The following is a 22921-nucleotide window of genomic DNA, read 5'->3' as shown; positions in this document are numbered from 1 at the left end:
TCGGCGCAGTCCGTGCGCCGACGCCCATTCGCCCGGCTCTGGGTATTTATGTCTCAAGCCAGGCCTTGACTCCAGAGACCTTGACGCCAGAACACAACGCCCAACTTCCTCATTTCCTCAACCATGGTGCGCAGCTTCGTATTGCGCAAACGGGAAAAGCAGTTCCATGCCCAACAACTAGAAAAGTGGAGCGAACCAAAACTCCGCGAGCTACTCAAGAAACTTACCGACGCGAAACCGGAAAAGTTGCAACACTCTATCGGCACAATCTCGACTCTGCGAGGCACGTATAGGCGATGGTGCTGCATGGACATTAGTCACGACAAGGACGTGGATTATGCGCCGCTGACTCAAGATTACATCAAGTGGCTAAGGGACCTGCTGCAGTGGGGTGAGGAGGTAGGTAGTACCATCTACCTCTGCATATTAGTACTAACTAAGCCTAGATTCTCAGGGATAGCAACAAATCCCCCTTGACTATTCCACACACTTTCCTAGTTCTTAGAAACGTCATGTCACGTCCTCGTGGGAGCAATAGCAACTAGACTAATACGAAGTCCTATCTGTGCCTCGTACTCCTCAAGGATACAGGCGGAGGATTTTAGAAACTTCAGAAGGGTGTGAAGAAAGAAACTATGGAGGCATTTTTGGTAGCGGAGAAGGTTGACGGACTATCAAAGGATATTGACTTCAATTCCAGGCGTGAAAGCAAGATGGTGCTACAGGCTGCTCAGCTAGCCGATTCATAAACTTTTGGAAGCCTATCTAGACTTCCAAAATGTGAGAATTATCGAGACTCGACCATTCCTTCCTGCTTGGACGTCTACTCATTCTACACCAAAGCTCCTGCGCCGCCCCGATGATTGAATGCCTTCAATACGTCAGCGAGGACAGCTCGGTTTTCGATTATAGCGTGTGGGTTAATATCCCAAGCGACGTCCTGGATGAACATAAAAGTCCTCCGTAGTCGCCAACATATAGTGCATAGAGCGTTCACAGTGCGGGAAAATGTTCAGCTGCTCATGCCTGCCCTGGAATACCTGTCAGACATTGTCAGCCTTATACAATTACAAAGTGATGCTAGGCTCGCAACAGCCTAACCACCTAACTTCGAGTTTGTGGGCTAGACCATTGTTGGTGTTGGTGATTCGTGTTCCTTTCCTCTCAGGGGCTCTTAGTCAGCCAGTCTTGGGACGAGCTAGACTGAGGTCAGTTGTCCACTCTTCTCTTTTTTCTTTTCACATATTCGCATCTCGAGGAAGCTTCCCTCATTTCTATTTTTCCTCAATCTACGCACTGCCGTTTAAATATCTACTGAACTTCGGGAAAATGAGATCCAGTTGCTTGCGACTCACCGAGCACGTGACTTTTCCAGGCGATGGAGATGTCATCCATGCCGGAATTCTATTTATCTACTCTAACTCAAATTGGCCGGTTGTGCACATGCGCAGCTCTAGTGTATCCCATATCATTATATAAGTGGTGGTTGTTGTCGAGCAGGCGGGCAGTGCGTGCCCTGCAGCACTGAAGCCAACTCCCAGTGCCTAGGAACGTAACAACGTCACAATCATAAAATTAATTTACAACGCCGAGCTGTCCCGCATAGTGGCAATCCGCGAAGCGAGGAATATGTAAAAATAATCCGCGGTAGGTATAGTGTTGTATACCATCAAGGGTGTTGCCAACTACTAGATGTATTATCCCCTACTCTCTCCAGAAGACAGACAAGTAAGAGTAGTGGAGAAAGCAACCTCACGATCCTCCCTGTGGTGTGGGGGCATTCTGTCTCGACATCGACACCGTCGCGTGTCTGTAGTCGGGTTAATCATTCCACTATGTCTTATGCAGCATCTATTCGATTTGCACCAATGTGTAAAATGTATTCAAGGAGGTCAGGGGCTTAATGGGCATGCAAATGGATATGTCCTGAGCAAGAAATAGCAGTATGTAGAACGTCTGTCCGTGCCCGAATATCATGGTCGAAGCTTTGCTTACCACGACGGTCGATAACACGTTAAAGCTACTCTAGAAGTAGCGCATGGTCTCACAATCAACGCCGTTAAGAGTCGAGATACTACTCCATCCAGACTCGGAACTGAACCATAGATCTCGAGGAAGAACGGCGACCATATCCTGTCTCGTTCGGGACCGGGCGCGGACACGCTCGACAGCCCAGCCAACACCTTTAGCAGCTCGGCTAGAAACGTCCTCTTCAAGCGTTGGGATGCTGCGACGGATGACCCAGACTACATCACGAAGGTTCCGGCCAAGAGCAGAAACGCCATCTTGCGTGGCTCAGGATCGCTCGCGCACTGCGTGGTCGATACTGACCCGCTTTCCCGAACCGTTTGCAACTGCTTCGGTCAACACCAGCGAACCAGCCCTGGACAGCCACACGCACCTACTATATACTGCGGTCGACTTGGGGCCGCAGCGTCATCGAGCTGTTTCTGCTGCGGCGCGATGAGCGTCACCGGTGACCGTTGGTTTCAGCGCTTGGATATTGCGTGCCTCTTTGGAGGAGAGCCTCTGCGTAGTAGTATGCTATGTGGACCCGTCAGTGGTGGGCTTTGTAGTGTTCGTCTGAGCCCGGATTCTCGCGCTGTGCGCGGGGGGGGGGGTCTGGAATTCAGCATTGGGTTTAGCCCAAAGCGTTGTACGTGGGGGATCGTCGGTGAAAGTGCGGTGACGGGCTTCGGCGCGTCTGGCTGTCTCTGAGCGATTGGCGTAGCGCCGTAGAGGGAACGGGCGCTGGGAATGCATGTGTCGCCATAGCGGGTGGGGGCGCGCCGTCCTGCAGCATTTCCGCTGCCGCTGCCTGGTACGTACGTGAGCATCGGGAACTCTTGGCTCTACGTGGTGGCGGCTAGGGATGCCGATGTTGTTGTTGCGTGAGCCGGGCTTACAGGGAAAGTGGCTTCTCCGGTCGAGGCGGCCTTGGGCCCGGGGACAACCGGAGAGCTCCAGGAGGGCTAAAGTTGCGCCGCCTCTTCGAAGTTACCAACCCAAGTCTAGAGGGAGCATACATGCTCTGCCGCTGGAGATTTGGGAAGGTCGTCGTATAGTTTGTCGTTAGAACTTCTCCCGTTCTCAGACGAATGACCTGAGAACTCGGCTGGAAAGAGCCAGTCAAACTTCGAAACGCGAGCTATCTCATCGAGCCGCGGAACCGTGGGTGAGCGTAATGTAGAGAGGAGGTTTGTCGAAGCGGGTCTCGGTGCGTAAATTGAAGGTTCATGGGATCCCTGTCAGGGCCGGAATAGCTGGCACAATCTTGCTAATTTGAAGAAGAGTAGGAGTCGTGAAGCGGGTTCCCGTCAGGTCCGTGACGAGATGGTAAAAGAGCATAATCTGCCGGTGTGCGAGGTTGCTGGACAGCAGCAGCTCCCGACCCTGGATACCCCGTTAGCCCCAAAGGAGGTGTACAACCTAAGCAAGTTAATCTTCGTTGACAGCTGGCGCTCGTTGCGATAACGAGATCGTTCTCGGAAAGTATCCTAGGGGCCCTAGCTACTGGTTGGACCTTCTTTTGGCTGCCACAGTTCAGAGAGGGTCTAAAATCCAAACGATTTTGTTATCGTCAACTGGTATGTGATAACCACCGCAGAGCAGAAACCCTGGAGCAGAAACGCGGAACCAATAGACCATTACCGGAGATGGTAGAATGAGGACGCTGGTGGTTGTGACCGTAGCTGTGTCCGAAGTTGTTTGCTCATGACGGTTTATGGTTGATATCGCGCTGTCCGAGGTCTATCGCTCGGGAGTTTGTAGTGTATCTTGGTACAGGTTGTGGGTTCGCGCGAGGGTGGCGCTTTGAGCGCGGGACTCCGATAGGCGCGGGTAGCCGTTAGGAGCTGAAGATATACGAGTCGATAGGGGTCCGGAGCGGGCGGCGCGGGGATGCGTCGGTGAGCTGCTGACGATACGGAGCCTATAGGCGGCTGGCTATGCGGGTTGCCACGGCTCTTTGATCTGGTCTCGTATTAGCTCTGGGTTCATATTCTCGTTCGGGGTTGGAAGCACTTACTAAGATAAGGGAAACATCTTTCTCTCCTGGTACCTTTGTCTGGAGAGGCCGTAAAGAGAGGATCGATTGAGCTGGCAAGTAGAAGTGAAGGAGCGGGTAAACACCCAGCAGCACATTGGAGGCGCTTTGGATACGACTTTTTGCTTGAAGCTATAAATTTGTATAACTGAGGGTGTATCAGAGACCGAGCAAAGGTAAACTGCATGCGCTTGGTGAAATGAGCGAACTGTTCAATTCCGAAACGAATCTTCGGAGGAAAGGGCCTTACCCAACAGCAAGCCTTCAGCACGAGTGTAGTGCCCCTTTCGCACATTCTCCCTTTCTAGCTAATGTCGCCGTTGCTTCTTCCAGGACTGCATCGCACCTTTTCCAGTCTCGCGTATGTGACATCTTCTCTTCCAGCTAATTCTTCTCTTGTTTGCCTTCTTGTGCATCCTGCTCGGGGCTCAGTCCGGATCATCCTCAAGATGTATCATTTGAGAGGCTCGCTTCTCCTCGCGGGACAAGAAAGACTCCTCAGCATAGCGCTTAACTAGGGTATTCTCCTTGTACTCCTTATCAGATCGCAGTCCAGGCTAGTGATCGTCATTGCACAACTGTACATCCTTCGCTCCTTCAAAGCTTCGGCAAGCGTAGTATGCGAGATACGGACGGCAATGTTGGCGTTGGAGCCAGGTGGGACCTGGTCGGTGTGACAGAAGTCCCAGAGGAGGAGCTCGAGAGCGGCATCTGGGCCCGAGCTGTCGAGAAAGGGCTGACGGTCGACAACCGTAATGCGCTCCAGTTCATGGGGATGTCACAAGAACAAGAAGCCGGGCGTCCGGTTCCTGGTAGCTCCCTATCGCGTCCAGCTTCAATCTTGGCGTTGCGTAGCTCCTGATCTTCTTCACGAGGGCTGACCTCTTGGTATTCTGCTTGCATATGCGACAAAGTTTGTCCTCGGTGGCGCTGCGCAAGTCACCCGCAAGGGCATCATGCATGCGAGTTGGCATTCAGACCGTGAATACGTCGCCGTCGTTGCCGTAGACATTGCCGTAGCCGTGCTCAGCCCACTCACACCAGAGCTCGTTTTGATCCGCCCATAGAGCTCTTTGTTGGCAGCAAGCACATGCTCCACGGCGCAGTGCTGCGACGCAGACAACAACTCGGAAAACGCAGCACTGTCCAGCCTGCCGTGCCGAATTGCGTCAACCCGTTGGAGCACGCCGTGTATTGTAGGATCGATCAAGGGCGCTTTGGCGGAGAGGGGCGCGTTGAGGAAGAGGAGTCATCGAGCGGGGCTGCGAGCTCGTGGGGCTGTCGCTGCTGCTGGAGGGCGAGTTCTGGGTGTATCGCGACCGTACAGTTGCTGGTCGGCGGGCGGGTTGTAGTGGTGGGCATTGTGATGGGTGACGAGGCTGGGCAGGGCTTCCTAAAATTTTCGATACAGAGCGGTCCACGCGCGCAGCTCTTGCGAGTCCACGTGGCGCCACAGTCGCGAGACGAATTCGATGCTTGGAGCAGAGCCTTGTGTTGGCGCGGGCAAGCAAGCCAGCGCTATGGAGGTATCAGCGGAGCTTCAGCTCGTAGGTCAAGCCACAGCGGGACCTTCAGCTTGCTGGAGCGGCGCATGTCGCGGAGCTCGAGATGGTCGAGCATTGCGAGGGGATCGGCGGAGGTGATGCCTGCAGTCGCGTCGGAGGGCAGCATTTTGCCGTCCAGTTGCTAGTACAAGAGTCAGAAACAAGACGGATAAGTATCGGTGCATGATTCTGGACAGAACTACCACCTAACCCTCTACAGCCTGTATCTATATCCGCGCTCTCAGCGACTAGTGCCGAGCTCGCCGCGCAATCGACGGCTGAGTCTCAGGTGTGCGAAAACCCCACCTTCGCGCTCCGGCTGTCCTGCTCCAATATCCTCCGCCTCCAATCGAATATTATCGATCTCGTCTCAGACATCAGCGAGTTGCAGCTGACAAAACGCGCGGCGGGCCGTGTGGGAGCTTGGGGCTGTGAGGAGCGCCCGAATGAATGCATTCGCAGATAATTCCTGGAGAGAGGGCGCGGCTGCGAAATGTTCGTGTGGTGGTGTGGGAGTTTTCGAAGAGTTGGATCATGGAAACAAACTTCCTTAGTCAGCGAGGTGCGCCATGTGGCTGATCGAGTTAAGCCACGCTCCAAACCAAAGGTGGCCTAGATCCCGTGATTAAGTAGATTGCCATTCAATGAGTTCACAGGTGCTCAGCTATAATTCAGTAAACAGTCCCTAAGCTGGCCAGCAGCATGCTTTGGGAAGCAGGCGATCGCATCTCCTCACAAAGGTCCCAGCTGATGACATAGGCCATCAGTACCTCGCCTCACAACACCAAGATGCCCGTTTAATAGCATTGGATCCATAAATAAAAATCAAACATTGTTCACACGCGAGTCGCACACCGCCGGTACGATATATTATTCTTTGAAAGTGGTAGCTCCCAAGCTAGTAGTGCCAGCCTATCGCAGCCACACGAAGCCACTCTGCTGGAGAATAGTGTCCCGTAAAGGTATTATGTCATTGAATTGTATGTGCAATAGATGTGCATCAACACTTGTTTACACGCGAGTCGCTTCCGGTTGGCATACGGCGGATCTTCGAAGGCGTGGTCTTGGACCTGGAGCCGAGATACCAACACCTGCAGCAAAGCCATGAATTCCCAAGGCAACAAAGGAAAATGCAGCATCCGTAGCGCGGATTTGGTGGATAAAGGAAGGTGTTCTAATCTGTAGATGCATTGGTTGAGAGTTAATGTTGCAGTGATGGCCGCCTTCCTGTCAGGCACTGCTGAATAGCCGAAGTCAGCAGGCGCAGGAATTAAGGTTGGCCCCGTTACGAATATAGCATCAACACAAGGGCCCCGTTTAAACCCAGCGCTGCCCAGAAGTTGGTCCCAAGGTCCGAATTAGAGAGGTTCTTTATTGCTTTTCTCCTTGCATGTTGTCTTGCTACCTTTATCACGCACAAAGAATCCTGCGTGCTGGTGCCACGATCTAATAATAGCAGGTACCCGCCGCGTGGCTAGAGAAACGGCATTTTGAGAGCTACCTAGGTACGGTTGTACTCTAAGCCCGTCCCGCTCCACTTCCCACCATCCAGCCATACATCGCCGTTACACCTTACCCGGCAAGACAGAAAGGATCCAGCTCAGTCATCTTTACTGCTCGCTAGCATCCTTAAAGCTAATCACCTCTACCGCCTCCACCTCGCCACACAACACCCACTCCCTCCTTCCACAATCCGCCAAGTCTCTCCCTAGATAATACACACCCCGCTTCTCTGGCTCCCAAGCTGCAAGACACAAGTCCTCGTATATTATCGTACCTCCCCTTGGGCCGTCTACCGGAATCGCGAAGATGCCCTTAACGTGACCACCGGATATCAGGGCAACGGCGCCATATGGGGCCGATGTGTCGAGGGTGCCTTTAGGGAGGTAGCTGTGGGTGACGGCGGCCCTAATATTGCCAAGGTGGATCAGCTTGGTTGTGAATGTGGACAAGGCGGTGGGGCTGTGTGTGGTCGCACAGTTCGAGTCCTTCGCCGCGGTTTCTGAATCCTTTGTAACTGAGTTCGAGTCCTGTACAGTGGCTTTGGAGAAGATATTGGGATCCTCGACTAGGTTGGTGGCAGCGCTCTTTAATACTGCCCCTGCTTTTGTGTCTTCCGGCACGCGCACATGATAGTTAGTGTACAAAACCGGCCCATATGCATCCTCTGGATCGAATCTCGCCTCGAGTCCACTGTCTCCATTTTCTGGTGGATAATACACTGTGCAGAAAACCGGGCAGACACTGAGTCTTGTCTTAGTCCCACCCGAGCTCCCCAGCTCCCATGTACGTGTACGGTTCGAAAAGGCGCGGAGCGCATATGGCATCTTCCGCTCCGTCTCAGGCGTCCAGTCTTCTTGGGCAACAAGCTCACCGATATCGACACTTTCACAGAACCAGTCCAGCCATTTGTAGTAGCCGTGAGAGACGTCTTCGGAGGCCTCGTCCGACTGTGGCTTAAAGTATTCGTTCAGTTGCTGCCTAGTGGCCGTGCTCGTGCTGTAGGGTTCCTTTGTTGCGCGTTGGCGCTCGAAGGCTTCGAAGTCGTATTGGGTCGACATTAGTGGTAGGTTTAGTGTAATATCAAGGGTTTTTTAAATAGTCGTGTGCGACCTGCCTTGTAAAGGAACAATTGAGGCGTTTATTATTAGATCGCCTCCTCCCTCGGCAACTCTTGCTGCGCCTCGTACTCGGGCCGAAGCGCACCGTCCTTTGTGGCTTTCACCTACCTCTCAGAGATGAGCATTTTGCTGAGGGGTAGGTCGTTGCGTTGCCACCATGCTGGGCGTCAATCCGAAGCGTAAGTAGATAAGCGGAGAAAGGCCAGAGTAGGTCGCGGAAAAAACTATACCTATAAGCAGCAGGGTAACATAACTACACTAGGTATTAAACTTATTAAAGTTTGTTCTTATTAAGATTATTAGCTTATTAATATATGCTGGAAGCCTATGTTATCGCGGTGTTGGTGGGTTAGGCGGAACCGAGGGAACGGTGGTTGCTCCCTAGTGTGTTGCTTTTGAGAACTCCCAGGTAATAGTAACTAGACTCTCCATGTCCGATAGACGGGAGACTGGAAGCTACCTGAGGTCCTCAAGTACATGGCACTCTTAATCCGGGGCATCGCCATATAGTCGCACCCTCACAATCCGCACCACACTCGAGCCCCAATGGGTGTCCCGACTTATTCTCTCAAAGAACCGGCCGCCCCTACGAAAAGCGACATTTTCCCTTGGAGATGCATGGCAGATGCATTCAGGACTAACAACTGTACGTAGACAAATCGTAATCCTTTGTCCGATCTGCTAAGGTGGAAATGCTTATTCTCGGGTCCTTAGGTGCTGTACAGCTGCGAAACGATAGTGCTAGATCAGACTCTAGTCTTCTAAAGACAGGGCGGTACGATCATGGCATTAACAAGAGATTAGCGGCATGTAAAGGCAATCCGTGCCATTGGTCCATTTGAATTTTTGTTTGATAAATAGAAAGTCGTTCTCCCTTTCACTTTCGAGTGCCCTGTTCCATACCGCATGCCGTCACCGGAATAGTGGTGACAAGTTATGCATGAGCAGCGAGCGGGCTCCTTGCCTCGGCTACGGCTATTGCGCGCAGGAATTTTATTCATGCTCGTAATCCTACGGATTAGACTCCCATTCTAGCCTTTGTCCAACGCACTGTAAGCGACAACACGATCTAGGGTGGGACTGCTGGCTGTGCACTTATGTTCAGGCTTGCGAGAGAGTCATGGAATCTAGAGTCGGAGTCGCTGTAGGTGACCCAGCGCAGAGGGGATCTGGTTCTGTATTACGGGGGCCGAGAGGGGGGGGGGTGACGAGGGCAGAAGGGGTGGCTACTATCAAGTGTGAGTGTGCGATGTGCGGCATGTCCTCGCCACGGGTATCTTTAGCCTCCAGCCCACCACACGAGGTGGAGTCAGATGGCGCTGGAGCTGACAGTCAACATCTCACGAGACACGCCGCGGATCCAAGGTAAATATATCGATCCTACTACTCGCACGACCTCCCAGCCGATCGTCCGGCAGCCGTGCCGAAGGCTCTTAAAGAGAGACACCTTTGGAACGGATCCACAAAGACCTGCAGGCCTCGTCTACCACCTAAGTTAAAGTTCGAGTTACAGTTTCGGCCGCGACAATTTCGAAGGACCCGGCGCTGTAGTAGAAGACAAGGCTGTAGAGCAGAAACGACGGCGCCATCGAAGAGGCAACCAACACCTCAAATCCCATCAGGCTCTCTTCCTAGCTCCTGAGTAATTTCGGACGACCGCTCGTGAGTCACCGATCATCCTCCAATTCTCTCAAGTCGTGTCGGGCCGCGGAAAGCAGGCACGAGCGGGTTAGACAGCCGTAGCGTAGCGGACGTCAGATGGACCACAGGCGCTTTACGCGACTAGGTCCGCAGCGACAGCATCGTGTCTGGACCTTGGTAAGTGTTGACTAAACACCCCGGAGAGGCGAGACGGCATCGTAAGGCCACTGAGTCGAGGTTCAGGTGGTGGACCCACTTGGCTTTCGGCGAAGTCCACTCAGTGTAGTTGGACTTCTTCGCCCGCCCATAGTCGTCGATACAACGCCGTGTGCGGTAGGCTGACTCGTCCCTCCTGCCATCGCAGCATTCGAAAACAAACCTTGCAAAGCATTTTACACTCAAGCTAGGGTGTATTGAAGTAATCGTGAAAAGTCGTGAGAGGGGAGATGCTTAAGTAGTAGCCGAAGACCTTCCTTTCCCGCTCAGGGTACGCGACATGGACGAGGACGACCAAGTCGGCCCTCAACCCGATCCACGGATCAACGATAGCCCTCAACCCTTCAGCGCACCGCGAAAGTCCGGCCCTAGCAACAACCAAAAGGCGCGACAAACCTAGCATTAGCACTCTTTCGCATATCCGCGGGTTGGCGGTTAGGAGTACCTAGCATATCAACGGCGTGAAGCCGGCTGATATGCTCCCAGCTCAGACAGACGCCCTCCTCATCTCCGGCGAGTCGGAGGCTTCTTCGCGAAAGCTGTCAGCAGGTCTCCAGTGAACCTCGTTACGTATCGGGATCTGTAGCTGGACCATGGGCTCGCAAGTGTCCGCCGAGCACGCCTCTGAGCACAGCGAATTGTCATCGACCCAGCTCTCTCGGTGCTCGCGCGCCGTAATCCGCTTTCATAAGTCACAAACCGCTAAACGGATAGACGGACGACACGCCTTGCAGGCGTTTCGCCGCCGGTACAGCCGGCGGAGACTCCACGGAGAAGGGTCACGGTTCAGGCCACAGTTTCGTCGCGCACAGTCGGATCCGGCACCGGTTCCAGCCGCGCCGGCTCGTGCGAGGACGATGAAAGCCACAAGAAGTTCGGGGTTGAGGGCCTGTTTGATAATATACCCGGAAGGACGATGAGCACGCCTCAAAAGATATCTCGAAAGGCGACAAGTACACCTTGAAAGGTTAGAAACGCGATATTTCGACTGAGCACAAGAGGAACAGGGGCGCAGGCGTTTTCATGCCGGAAGCTTCGCGCAATATTACTCCGAACCGGATGACCGTATCTCCTCGACGATGCTGTGAACACCCACAAGCTCGGGCCAGCGGGCATCCGCAAGGATGACAGAACAAAGTTCACCGAATCCCTTTTTCGCATCGCCGTGGCCATCGGTAGCGCTGGCAAGCTCGACCTCGCGGTACGGCGAGCGCATCGATTCGGACGCCGGATCCAATGGCTACATTCTTTCCTTGGTGCCAACCGCTCCGGTTTTCCAGCAGGCAAGGTTAACCACTTTTACGCTTCGACAAGCGCGGCGCCTCGTCGCAGCGGTTCCAGGCTATCGCGATCCAGGGACCGGTTCGCGCGCTCGGGTTTCAAGCTTCGTAATGCGGCTGTCACGACGCGGCTTTCTAGCTCCGCGCACTCAGGCTCGGCCGATTCGCATCGCTGTCGCCGAAAAGGCCAAGGTAGCCGCTCCGCTCGAGTTCGACCGGGAAAAGTCTTGCGTTCTTCACCTCAACTCGGCGTAATCGTGGTCTCGAAGAGCGGGCCCGTCCGACTGCCCGCTGCAGAAGAGATAGGACCGGAGGGAGTAACGTCAAAGTTTTCCACATCATTCATGCCGCTCACGCCGCTATCGACGTCGCCGTCTCGCTCCTCGGCTAGGCCGTCGACGCCGCCCGCGCTCGGTGCGCAAAAGAGCAGATCGCGTATCGATGCCGACGTCAGCAATCGTGTCCGAACGGACATGCCAACAGCCTGGCCGGTATCCAACGCTGCGCCGCTAGGTCTTTCAACACCGACGCGACCTCCTTCAAGTAAACCCAAATCTCGCTCGGCCTTCGGACAGGCGGCTCAGTAAGGCATCGTTCTCTTCCATGTCTTTGTTCCGGAATTTTACGCAAGTGTGTATGCCTAAAGAAGGTCGAATGGAAGTCAGCGCGACCTGCTTTTGGCTGAAGGGAAACGCGGGAATTTGCATAGGCTTGTACTGGGATGGGCGGTCTGGAATATGCAAGAAGTGTTTGGGGTAGATTGATTCGATCTCGGAGTGTATTGAAGCCGGGCCGTCTCCATCCATACATATCTGATCTGTCGAGCCCGCGATCCGCGGAAGTCAGAGAGAAGAGGCAGTCATGGGCCCTGAGGTCGGAATAAGAAACTCGCGCAGAGCTCCTAGAGTCACCAGACGTACAAGGCGAATCAAGGCGAATAGACGCGGGTATCCCATCAATGAGGACGGAAGGGTTGTCAGAAGGAGGATCGCTCGAGCTACCGAAACTGCTGCTTTGTTAGAGGATGGGATTGTGTACCTGCGTTGATATGTCAGCTACAAGCCGACCGAGGCATGGTGTGTGCCTATTTGGTCAAGGCGGAGATGTGGTGAGCGGGGGTGAAAGGCGCACGTCTCTGATTTGGAGGTGAGGAGCCGAGAAGATGCCTGCGCCGCCCGATTGGGGGAATAAGCGAGGCCCTAGCCCCATTCGGCCTGCCTGCCTTTGCAAGGTTACAGAGCAGCCAAGTTCATCAAACCTTAGCAGTAGAAAATGGCGATACGGGGCCAATCACGAATTCCGTCTGTGCAGTTGGTGATTTGCACAAGAATAAGGGCATCAGCTGATTGCCGGCAACACCCGCCAAAAAATGGCTCCCGCAAAGCCCCAGATATCGACGTGATCACGGGCCTTCACCTTTGCATCTGCCTACTCGCCGCGACACAATACCTGCCGTCTAGCTACCTCTACCACCCGCATTGCAGCTCACACTCTTTAGCCGAATACAGAACAGCACACAGCAAACTACTACAACGTCACGTACGAGCCCTGCAACGACACAGGCGGCATCAAAGTAGAGCGATGGAGCGACGTCAACGCTACGGAATTCAACACCACAAGAGTAGAACTTGTTGAAGCGAGCTACGTCGCCTTCGCGGCAATGGCTACCAAGGCAATCTCGCTACCACCGCCGCTGCCAAAGGCGAGATCACCCAGGTTCTCGCTTGGTTGACTGATCATGGAATCCCTGATGTGTAGGAGAAGGAACAGCATTCTATTCCGCAGACCAAAGGAGTTGTTAGTTGGAAGCGTGGTGAAGTCGCGGATATACTTGATGCCGACATGATGTGTATCACCAGACGTCGTCGATAGGCTTGTCAGGCACATCTGTTACGGCGCATGTGTTGAGGCTTAACGCAATTGGATATACTATCCTTTCCCATACAATGTGGACGAGGTAACTTGTGCTTCCGATATACCTGTGGCGATTCATCTTTTTCGCTCTTAGGATGGAGTTCTGGTCAGAGGCGCATGCCAAAACGCGATCTTCCATAGTGCTATTCCTCGTTCCCAGGCCCGTGACAATTGGCGCTCATGGTTTCCAACACCGTGTGTATTCCCTGCATATCCCCCAGCCCTTGCCATCACATCGTTACCAGAGATTGTTGCTCAACTCTCGCTTGTTTCTCTTCCTCTCCCCACTATCGTGCCTCTCTCCACACTTATCCCCTTTTCTATCATCTTCACCATTTCCTCCTTGCCAATGCGTGCTCTACTCCTTGCACGCTCCTCCACATCCGTCGCCTTAACACTCAGACCCATGTTCTTCACTACGTCCTTTCTCCGCGCTGAGTTAAACGCCGCTGTAGCTTCTTCTAGGCCTTTGTTGTTGCACGTTTGGTTTGCTAGTACGCGTTACCGTGATTTGCCAAAAAAGAGTTAGGGAAGTGTATAGTATGTGGATAAATAAAAAATGAAGAAGAAAACACCTCTAGGGACCTGGGCTTTGACCGCATTGCTGACTTTGCGGAGCTTGTCTAAGACAACTTCAAAGGTACGTAGACTGCTCTATTTGCCTTCAAACAGCGCAGCATACGGACCTGGTATATTATGTTTGCTCTCACGATGTGTACAATGCCGACCAGTTTTACCCGGACTCCAACAGATGTACCGTATGGAAGGGCAAGTTTGATTGAGTTTCCATCTGAGGTTTCCATCTGACATGGCATGGGATTAGGGAAATCAAGAATATCTTTCACCTCCGCTTCCAGTCACTCCTCACCTGCGCAGAGTTATAACCCTTAGCGTACGTGCGCAGTTCTTGACCGGTCACACATCGCCCCTCCAGTCTTTGACGCACAACGAAGACTCAACCTCCCTCTACCCAACCCGCACCAGGAAAAATGGGAGCGACATTGAGCTACTTGCATCCGACCGGGCGCCCATTCTGCGGCCGATGCGGGGAGCTCCATCGAGAGCACTTGCATCAAATCAATACGCGCTCGCAGTGTCGCAAGTGTGGCAGGCGATTCCATCGACCAGCGGACTTTCGGCCTCTTAAGTTTTCCGCAATCATCTCTCAGGAGAAGAATTGGGGCGATGAGACCCGGCCGAAAGTCGATCTTCTACTCGCTCAGATCCGCGCGTTGATGGCCGTGTTGGAACTGGCAAAACGGGTCTTCCTCAATGACGAAGGAGAGCTCTTGACCGGCGCCGGCCCCTACTTGCTCGACGTGTTGGAGGTGACGGACCAGTTGAGGGAATGCCTTCTCAATCCACCATTCGCCCACAATGAGCAGATTGATAAGACGAACGAGTTCAAGCAGGAACACAACACGCTTGCAAAGAAGCTCCCTCCGGGTTGGGAGTTCACTCGTACAGAAGAAGTCTCAGTGTTAATGCCGCTTGAGCTCATAATGCAGTACCTCCTGGAAAGCAACAAAATTTGCGCAAAAGCGCCCGAGAATGCGCAGCAAATGAAGGCAATGCGTCAGTACACCCTCGTTAATTTGACTTCTTTGGTTCACTTTCTAATTCTCCTGCCGCAGTTGAAGAACTACAAAACCTGGATATATTCAACGGCCTATCTCGGGAACTTCGCCTAGAACACACCGTATTCTTTGCGTACAAACCGAAGCCTACCTCTTACTGCAAAGCCATGTGGTTTGTTCGCGCAACATCTCTATACTGGCTGCCCGTCGATTTCGAAAAGATTACCTCGAACTACTCGACGGAGGATAAAACGAACTTGCACAAAATATCCAGCCGTCAAGCTAAACACCTCATGGAGCGACGGGATTCCTTCATTAAATCTGGCCCATTCATTGAGAGCTCCCAGTCGTTTCTCAATGATGCGAAGCGCATCAGGCAGGAACAACCCAAGGCTATTCCTTCAGACGCACTTCAACAAGTACCTGGATACCGAGCGGTGCCTATCTTTGGCGGGATTGACGGGATTGGTATAGCATGGACGGGCAACTTTGAGCACAAACTGCCGTGCCAGTTCTGCTCTAACCTATACGAGTTTGCTGAGGACCATGAGCGCGACAGTAATTCGGAATGGCTGCCGTGTTGGGGAGCGAAGAGGAGAGCCTATTCCTGTGCTGAGGCAGCGCTTGCTACCACTGGTATGTTCCTCAGTGGAGAGATGTGGAAGAAGTTTCAGGAGGCAAACGCTGGAACCCTTTCGGAGAGGATCTTGGACATTTGGTACTGGGCTCGCCGGTGGGTATCTAGTAAACTTTGTAGAGGTGGGTAAGGGCTGTTTGGTTGGTTTCTCCAGTACATGTCGGGCTTCTGTTGGGGGAAACTGACGCAGGTTGTACTGGAGGGTCATAGCCGATCTCGTCGACCTACTTTCACGCTCTGGTAGGAGGGCAATGGAGAAATATCATTACCATGAATAGCTAGCCATCAACCTTGCCGAAAAAATGGCCTTATACGCAATCCTGATAATGACTATGCCGATTTGCCTATCTCATGTACGTACCTCGCTCTCCCTCTTACTAGTTACTTATACCTACCCCTACAGACCTGTTCGTTTACGTGCAGCGATGGAGGTATTTCCGCCATTACAACAGGAGCGGCACAGGCAGTAACGTGGTTTATAAAATCCTCGGATCAATTTCTCGTCTCGTGTCTGCGAAGTAATATAGACGCTTCTGCAGTTGGTTGCTCTGGAACTAACCCCGTCCAAACAACATCGCGTATTGCTTAGAGCTCCTCGTTTGCGAAGGACTGCTCGATATCGTGCCACCATATCAGCTCTCCGTCCACCTGGCGTCAGCTGATCACTAGCGCCCTCTCCGGAGATATTGCGAGGCATAATCTAGGTGGCGGGAACTTATGCCGGGCACTGCGGTTCCGTTATCTGGTCACTACTCAAGGTCAACCAAGATTCCATGGACTCCACCTTAGGCGCCTTCGGAGGCGCCTCCGGAGGCCGACAGGATGCCCAACTTATTGCATTGCATGCCTTGGCCCCACGGAGACACGGGGTTGGTTTGCAGCGACCGAAATGGAATGAACTTAAATGCGTCATGGCGGAGGGAGAGCGCCTCGCCTCGCCTGTGGATGAAGGTATAGCTTGATCTCCTCCTTAGCACCATGTAAAACGGACTTACAAATGCGGCGTAGCAAGATGCTAGTATCCACGGCGCCTCCGCCCGCGGAAGGCATTGCTACGAATAGGCCCCCGTGTCGTGGTCGAGCAACGGAAATAGTTGAATGCGGAGAGAAAGGGACACAGGAAGAAGAAGAAAGCAAGTAACATAGATGAAGGGAAAGAGGGAAGGTCGCACGCATAAAACGATAGAAAAGCTACTGCTCCAGAAAGGCGACTGACCACGGATCGCGCTGTCTTTAAGCGATACACGCCTCTAAACAACGGCTGTCGGTCGCCGATGGTGATATCAAGGAAGCACCCAGAGGATAGAGAGCAAAGCCGTGAGGCGCGAACAGAGCGAGCGTGGTTTCGGTTCTAAGACGAACGGGGGAAATCGGGCGAGAAGGCCGGCGGGCAGGTAAGGGGGCCGGTACAGAAGAGGCGGAACGGAAGAGTATACAAGAGAGAGCCGGCGAAGGCAAAGGGGTTCACACGAAAGTCTATCGCATCGCATGCAGATCCGTCCTTCCGTCGGTTCACCCACAAGATCGAACGATCGGTTTATGGGAGTGCCTTGCTTCACATCTTCCAGTAATTGGAGCATACCCATCCCCTCCTCTCTGTTCGTCCACGAGATCGTGGTGATAGGCCAATAGGATTCTCTTTTCGCCTTACTTAATCAGATACCATACGGTCGAATAAAATGCAGGAGCTTTCCGTTCTCTTTTATTTGACGGAGTGTTGTACCATGTCCCCAATCTCGAGAGGAGAAGAGGAAGTGAAGGAAGTGGTACGAGCTCCGAATGTCATATCACCGGTCTATTTGCTGAAGATGATAGAGGTGTTTGCAGGCTATTTACCTGGGACGGAGACGCTGAGGATGAGGATGGTGAGCAAGCTTAAGGCTTTGCTGGCGAGGTGACGAGAAAAGATGTGAAAGTGGAGCTCGTTCGTTTCGCGGAGGAAGGTTCTCAGTGCGACGAGGTTGGGGGAGATAGAGTATGCTGCGATTGAGTTTATTGCGCGCACATAGGGATAAGCTGGAGAGATGAGCATAGAGCTAGTTGTAGGAAGCTACGGATAGGAAAACTCTACCTATCTCATAAAGTCACGTGGGCTGTAACCAGATCCGGTAGCAGCATATACGTGCTTAGAAGATCAATAAGTAGGCTTGAGAAATCGAAAAACTGCAAAGCTTTTAAGGGAGTGACCATCTTGAAGTTTGAAGCGTGGGGGTCTTAAAGGCCTGGAGCTGGAGAATAGATGAAAACTACGCACGTGACCTGTCCTTTCACTGCTCTTGCCTATCTTGTGCGGATTGCGGTGGCGTTCTTCGTCACTCCACCGCACGACAAACGAAGACCTTCAAATGGCGTCGATAAGGGCGGCGTTCCCGGTACTGCTCGTTTTGGATCGTTGGGATCGCGGAAATGTTGGGGCCGCTTGATCCGAATAAGTTTCGTCTATGGTCGGTCTGTGTGGTGTTTTACGTTAGGGGTCCGAGACCGAACCCGCAGTCCTCAATGCACTTCACAAAGGCCTCCTCGATGTAGGAATTCTAACTAGTACTCTACTATCAGCCGTCCCTGTAAACCCTATGCGGTCTGCACAAATCGGCGCACAAAGAAGCGGAGGGTTTGCCAGAGGGGTTTACGGGAAACAGCAGGGAGAGGTCAGCCAAGAGGGTGTGCTTGTAGAGTAGGGAGGGAGGGAGGCTCAGTGATTGAGGTAGGTGAAGAAGAGGGCTGCTGAGAGGGGACTCTATTGAAGCTGACCTAAATGCTGCTGCCGTTTTCCAGGTAGGAGATTGTGTCATACGTGATTGAGAAGGGCGTCTTGGTGGATTCATTCGGCGAGGGAGATGGAGGCGGCACGTTTGGACTGCTTATGGCTGTGGCGCGGACAGCAATACAGTCCGCAGTCGACTTCCTCATTGCCGCAGGCCGTTGAAGGAGAAATCCGAACTTTCCCGCCGCCCAGCGGTATCCCCGGTCTGTGCTCGCGCGCTGTCCGCCCTCCGCAGACAATTACTGAATTCCTGCCGTGTTCTTCACAGTTCAGAGTAGCTACCGTTGTCACTAGTAGAGCCCGGATTTTAGCTCGTCGGTTGCGCGGGTCAATCTAGAGGAGGATGCCCAAGAGCGCTGAGAGTGACTCCTGGTTCGAATCCAAGTTGAGTCTGGGCCAGCGGGTTCATCCGCGGAGTCGCAATTTGGTAACCAGCCCTCCGTAATTATCACCCTTCCGCGCCCCCGCCACCCATCGACCACCGTTGATCTTTCTCTATTTTCTCTCTAACCTCACCGAATGCCTACTACGTGGCCCAGCTGGAGGCAACCAGTGGTGCCTTTGGTTCAAGAGCTCTAGTGCGCAAACGGATGAGCATGCGTCCTCTTTGGTTGGCTTCGGCACACCTCACCAGCTTTTGACCCACAGCCGCCTTCAAGGTAGTGTTCAGCAGCCCGCACAAGAGAAGCAGTCGCTCACATTACGCATCAATGGCAGCAAACGAGTCGTCCCTACTATATCCCTCGCCTACCGTCGTAGCTGAGCGCACGCTGCATGCGACGTCGAGGACAAGTGGACAGGTTGGAGATGTTGCTTGCCGAAGAAAAAGCTCGTGCCAACAACCCCACCTACTCCGCGCAATTCTTTCCCTCTCTATACCATTATTTTCTTACGCCGCAACTCCACTCTCCTCTCGCTTAGTAAGCTTGCTCCAATCCACAGATCGCACAGCGCCCCCCTGTTTCTTCCTTTCCTTCTCTTCCAAATCCCTGACGTCTTCTGCGTAATACTCGCATCCATTATAAGCTTCGACACACTCGTTTCGCGCTTCCTGCCATAATCCACAACTTGGTCTTCCATGCGCTCCACGTCCCTCTTATTCTTTGGGTATCCAGACGTCGTGCATGCTCTGCTCCATGCCGCTTCTTCTCCTCCAAAGACATCCATCTCTTCAACCGTTAAGCTAACACGTCCTCCATACCGTTTGCTATAGAGAAGTTTCAAGCTTGAAATTTGCCCGTGGCTGCTGCATGAGGTCCTTGGATCTATGTACGGTGATTCATGGGATCGGTGGAAGGGATTGGAGGATAAGGGGAGAATTATAGTCGGTCGGGTTGCACCATCTCTATCAGTGCCTCTTCCGTTGATATGTACGCCCATGCTTCTTCTAGTGTAGGAGAATCTTGTGGTGTGGAGGAACGTACTCTGCCCTTCTGCCTATATGCAAACCTCTCCTCATGCCTTCCCTAGCCATTGCAAGTGCAATCGAAGTCTTGGAGTAGGTCCATACGATGCCAACTCCATCCTCGTTCTGCCGCTAGTTCACCGGGACGGACCGAAGATGTCATAAAGGAAGTCTGGCTCAGGTGTCGTCATCCTGGCGTTTTGGCCAGGCCTCATCTTCTGGTGAGGATATATTAGACAACCAAATATAGATCTATTGCTGAGAGGAAGCTGTCACCTCAGGGCCTTGTCTTTTGGCTCCTGGTTGATGTATCCTGAATCATCTGACCAAGACCCGGCGAGCACGTGGTTGAACGCAACGGGTGTTGCATGGCGTTCCTGAACTTCGGCTACTGGGAGTCCTTGGATCTTCGGAGAGGGGACAGAACAAGATACGGGGTCTCCTTGTACGTGAATACTGTTCTCCGAAGCTCTCGAACCCCATGTAGGATAATCGCACTCATTCCGGTTCGATCTGGGCCACGACAGTTGCCGCCGATGGTTGCGCTCGAAGGAGTCGTCACTTGTAGACAGACGAGGATTTGGTATCATCCTTCCCCGCCTTCTCACGACAGAATATGCGGGTGTCTTTTCGTCCGGTGATGAGCGAAGAGTGGCAATGCGCAGGAGCCCGGCTCCGGAAAAGACAGGTGGTGTGTTGATAAGCCTCGTGCTCGAAGAAGCAGTCAGGTGCGCAGTGACGATGATGAGCTGGGACTTCCAGGTGTCGTCGAAGGCTCAGTATTAACTAGGGCAGAGCAGCACCGCATTGTCTCTGTCGCCGAGCTCGTTCAAAGACAGTAGATAACGCCCAAGATGGCCAGTGAAGTGGTCATCCTTCTTCGCAACGACGTGGCACGCGTCCGTCTCGATGCCGGCATGGAAATGCCATCATGACTTCCTTTATATGCGCCAGAGAAAGTATCTGACCATGTCGGTGAATTCCGCGCCGTTCTGCGGTGTGGCCGAATAGGCGGAGCGATAGCGTCTTGAGGACGCATGGTCGTTATCGGGCTCCCTGGTTCGGTTCTACGGGTGAGGTGGAGGGGTGGCGAAGAAGGGCAACGGGCCGGTATTTAATGGGGAGGAAACCGAGTGGAGGAAGGGAGGAAGGGTGGGTGATGTCTGTGGAGAAGGGTGAGGTCGTTGGCGACCGTGATCTGCCTTCGGAATTAGGGAGACTCCAAGGTTGGCTCCGAGTATCAACCGTCCCTATTCGTCGTAGCGCCTTCCTGAGAGCCGCTGCAGGCTAGGGCCCGCGACTGTCTTGTCAAACTGTTATACCATGAACCTCCGTAGTACCTTTACTACCCAGGGGATCAGTGCGCTGCGTTGGGGACTCGGGAAATGCTTCGTCATCCGTTTATCACAATACCTCCCCAGCCAAAGGTGCGCTGACGGATCTAGTTCCTGAGCTGCTCAACGTCATCGCCGGACTGGCTACTGTCTCGGCGTTGGGTCTGGTTCGGCGGCTGGACGTGACTGAAATGTCTGTAACCAGCCAGTCGCTCAGCTTATTCAACACGAACTATTGCAGCTCGATGTCTAAATTTTACGGGGGACGAGGAGTTGTTTATATCCTGTTAGGATTTCAGGAGGAACCTAGGCGATCCGAACGAGACGATCGGCCGCCGGTAATCGTCTTTACATAGAGAACGCTGACATCTGCAAGTATATTACTGATGGTGGATCATAGAGTCGCTCAGTTCGCAGTCTTCATTCTCTTCCGCGTTTCAACCTAGCTCCTGGCCCGGGAGCACGTCTTCAAGGATGAGTCAGGAGTGCGAAGCCATTATCGAGCAGGGGAGGAAGGGGAAGCCTAGACAACGTGCCGTCATCAAGAAACGTGGAAGGGAGTCAACCGTAGAAAAGACATGTCGTGATAGAAGGTCATTCCGCCGAAGGATCAATACCCACCTACTTTGCATTGATTGATTCGGTCGAGGAGCACGCTCGCGTCGCGCTCCCGAGGCCCGAAACGATTACGTCGAAAACATGGAGAACGGGAGCCGGGAGGGAGCGACGATGTTACGGAAACACGGACGATCGAGCCCGCGACGCCCTTCACAAAACAGTCTCTGCGCCTGACAGGACTTCAGGACCCGCACCCCTGCTGCACCACAACCGCTCTCTGCAGCGTCACCCACGCTTGATTCGTTTACGACAAGGCGCATCTCCGTCCTCGTCCACATCCCGCCTCATTCGAGCCCAGATGGCGGAGGAGCGATGCAGCGATGCGCTCGTGGGATGCTACCAGGAAAAGGAGCAAGGCAGGGCCAGCAGTCGGAACGCAGGAGAGCCGCAAGCGGACAAAGCCGACGGAGGGCACGAGAAAGGGGAGCCAGACAATTCACGAAAAGGCGAACTCAGAGGAAAATACGAATGAGGAACGACACAAATTTTCGAAGCGAGACAGCGGGGCGAGAAGCGAACGCAAGACGGGCGCGAGACCGCCAAAAGAGTTCGACGTGAGGGAGATTCGTACCAAACCTTCTACCAAGGAGACAGTTCAAAGATACGGATGCCAAGAAGACGGTAAGAAGGGGATGTAGACAGCAGTAGAAGAAGCCGAGTAGTAACGTCGTGTGAAGTCGCCCATAAGCTGAAATATAAGGTCGGCATCGAAACTTTTGCCAACGAACTTGTGAAGAGATGAAAATATTACAGGCTAGGAAGAAGTCGTGAAGACTGGTCACCGAGGTCCTAGTGGTCCAGCGCCGAGCACTACTTGACTCCTGATCCTGCTGCACTGGGCGTTGGACGCTCGCCGCGGCTTTTGCCGCTGTCTGCGTGATGCGGGGATGTTACCTTTGAGGATGGTGGAGCCCGTTCAAAAAGCTGCCACCACTACCTGTTCAGCCGGGTCTCTAGTCTCTATAGGAGAATGCGCTTTTGTGATGCGCCGCCTTCCTGGTAACGCGAGCTGTTCGACTGCGCGAACCTGTTCTGTCCTCTCGGTAGCGTCTCCGTTTCGGGTACGGGACGGTTGTTGCGGCTTGTGGTGAGAGCCAGGTTGACGGACGTGTACTGGTTTCTGCAGTGATCGCTGAGGCCGTGTAATCATCTGGGGAGACTGCCAGATCCAGGCCCGCAGTTGCCCAAAGGCTACGATGCGAAGAATGTCGTGAGGCAAGACGCAGTACGTGACTGTCGCCGTCTCGAGGTGAGCGACCGTGCCATCGCCTACGTCGCCGAACGTCTGTGCGCGGATGCGCTCGTCCTCAAGCGCCTTACTGTAC

At 53.4% G+C, this 22921-nt stretch overlaps 5 protein-coding genes across 5 annotated transcripts; 4 read left to right on the top strand and 1 right to left on the bottom strand.

Annotated features, from left to right (window-relative positions):
• Window positions 1–123: 123 nt before the first annotated feature.
• On the top strand, window positions 124–545 carry BU26DRAFT_559009 (uncharacterized protein; the record flags this gene model as incomplete). Its single annotated transcript, XM_033832649.1, has 2 exons — window positions 124–399; window positions 447–545. The coding sequence occupies 2 exons, from the start codon at window positions 124–126 to the stop codon at window positions 543–545; spliced, it is 375 nt and encodes a 124-aa protein (XP_033689317.1).
• Window positions 546–4244: 3699 nt separating this feature from the next.
• BU26DRAFT_500089 (uncharacterized protein) lies at window positions 4245–6055 on the top strand (the record flags this gene model as incomplete). The annotated part of the gene is made up of 4 exons (XM_033826473.1): window positions 4245–4406; window positions 4590–4857; window positions 5113–5592; window positions 5787–6055. 4 exons carry the CDS (start codon window positions 4245–4247, stop codon window positions 6053–6055), a joined length of 1179 nt encoding a protein of 392 aa, XP_033689316.1.
• Window positions 6056–7199: 1144 nt separating this feature from the next.
• On the bottom strand, window positions 7200–8150 carry BU26DRAFT_559007 (uncharacterized protein; the record flags this gene model as incomplete). Its single annotated transcript, XM_033832648.1, has 1 exon — window positions 7200–8150. One exon carries the CDS (start codon window positions 8148–8150, stop codon window positions 7200–7202), a length of 951 nt encoding a protein of 316 aa, XP_033689315.1.
• Window positions 8151–14250: 6100 nt separating this feature from the next.
• On the top strand, window positions 14251–18401 carry BU26DRAFT_559006 (uncharacterized protein; the record flags this gene model as incomplete). Its single annotated transcript, XM_033832647.1, has 3 exons — window positions 14251–14836; window positions 14896–15575; window positions 18255–18401. The coding sequence occupies 3 exons, from the start codon at window positions 14251–14253 to the stop codon at window positions 18399–18401; spliced, it is 1413 nt and encodes a 470-aa protein (XP_033689314.1).
• A 3515-nt stretch (window positions 18402–21916) lies between these two features.
• Window positions 21917–22333, top strand: BU26DRAFT_582791 (uncharacterized protein; the record flags this gene model as incomplete). Its single annotated transcript, XM_033834542.1, has 1 exon — window positions 21917–22333. One exon carries the CDS (start codon window positions 21917–21919, stop codon window positions 22232–22234), a length of 318 nt encoding a protein of 105 aa, XP_033689313.1. The 3' UTR covers window positions 22235–22333.
• Between the last annotated feature and the right edge of the window lie 588 nt (window positions 22334–22921).

Source organism: Trematosphaeria pertusa (assembly GCF_010094035.1).
Source record: "Trematosphaeria pertusa strain CBS 122368 unplaced genomic scaffold BU26scaffold_2, whole genome shotgun sequence".
NCBI classification, from domain to species: domain Eukaryota; kingdom Fungi; phylum Ascomycota; class Dothideomycetes; order Pleosporales; family Trematosphaeriaceae; genus Trematosphaeria; species Trematosphaeria pertusa.
The sequence above is the reverse complement of the archived record's forward strand: the minus strand, read 5'-3'. Positions and strand labels throughout refer to the sequence as shown.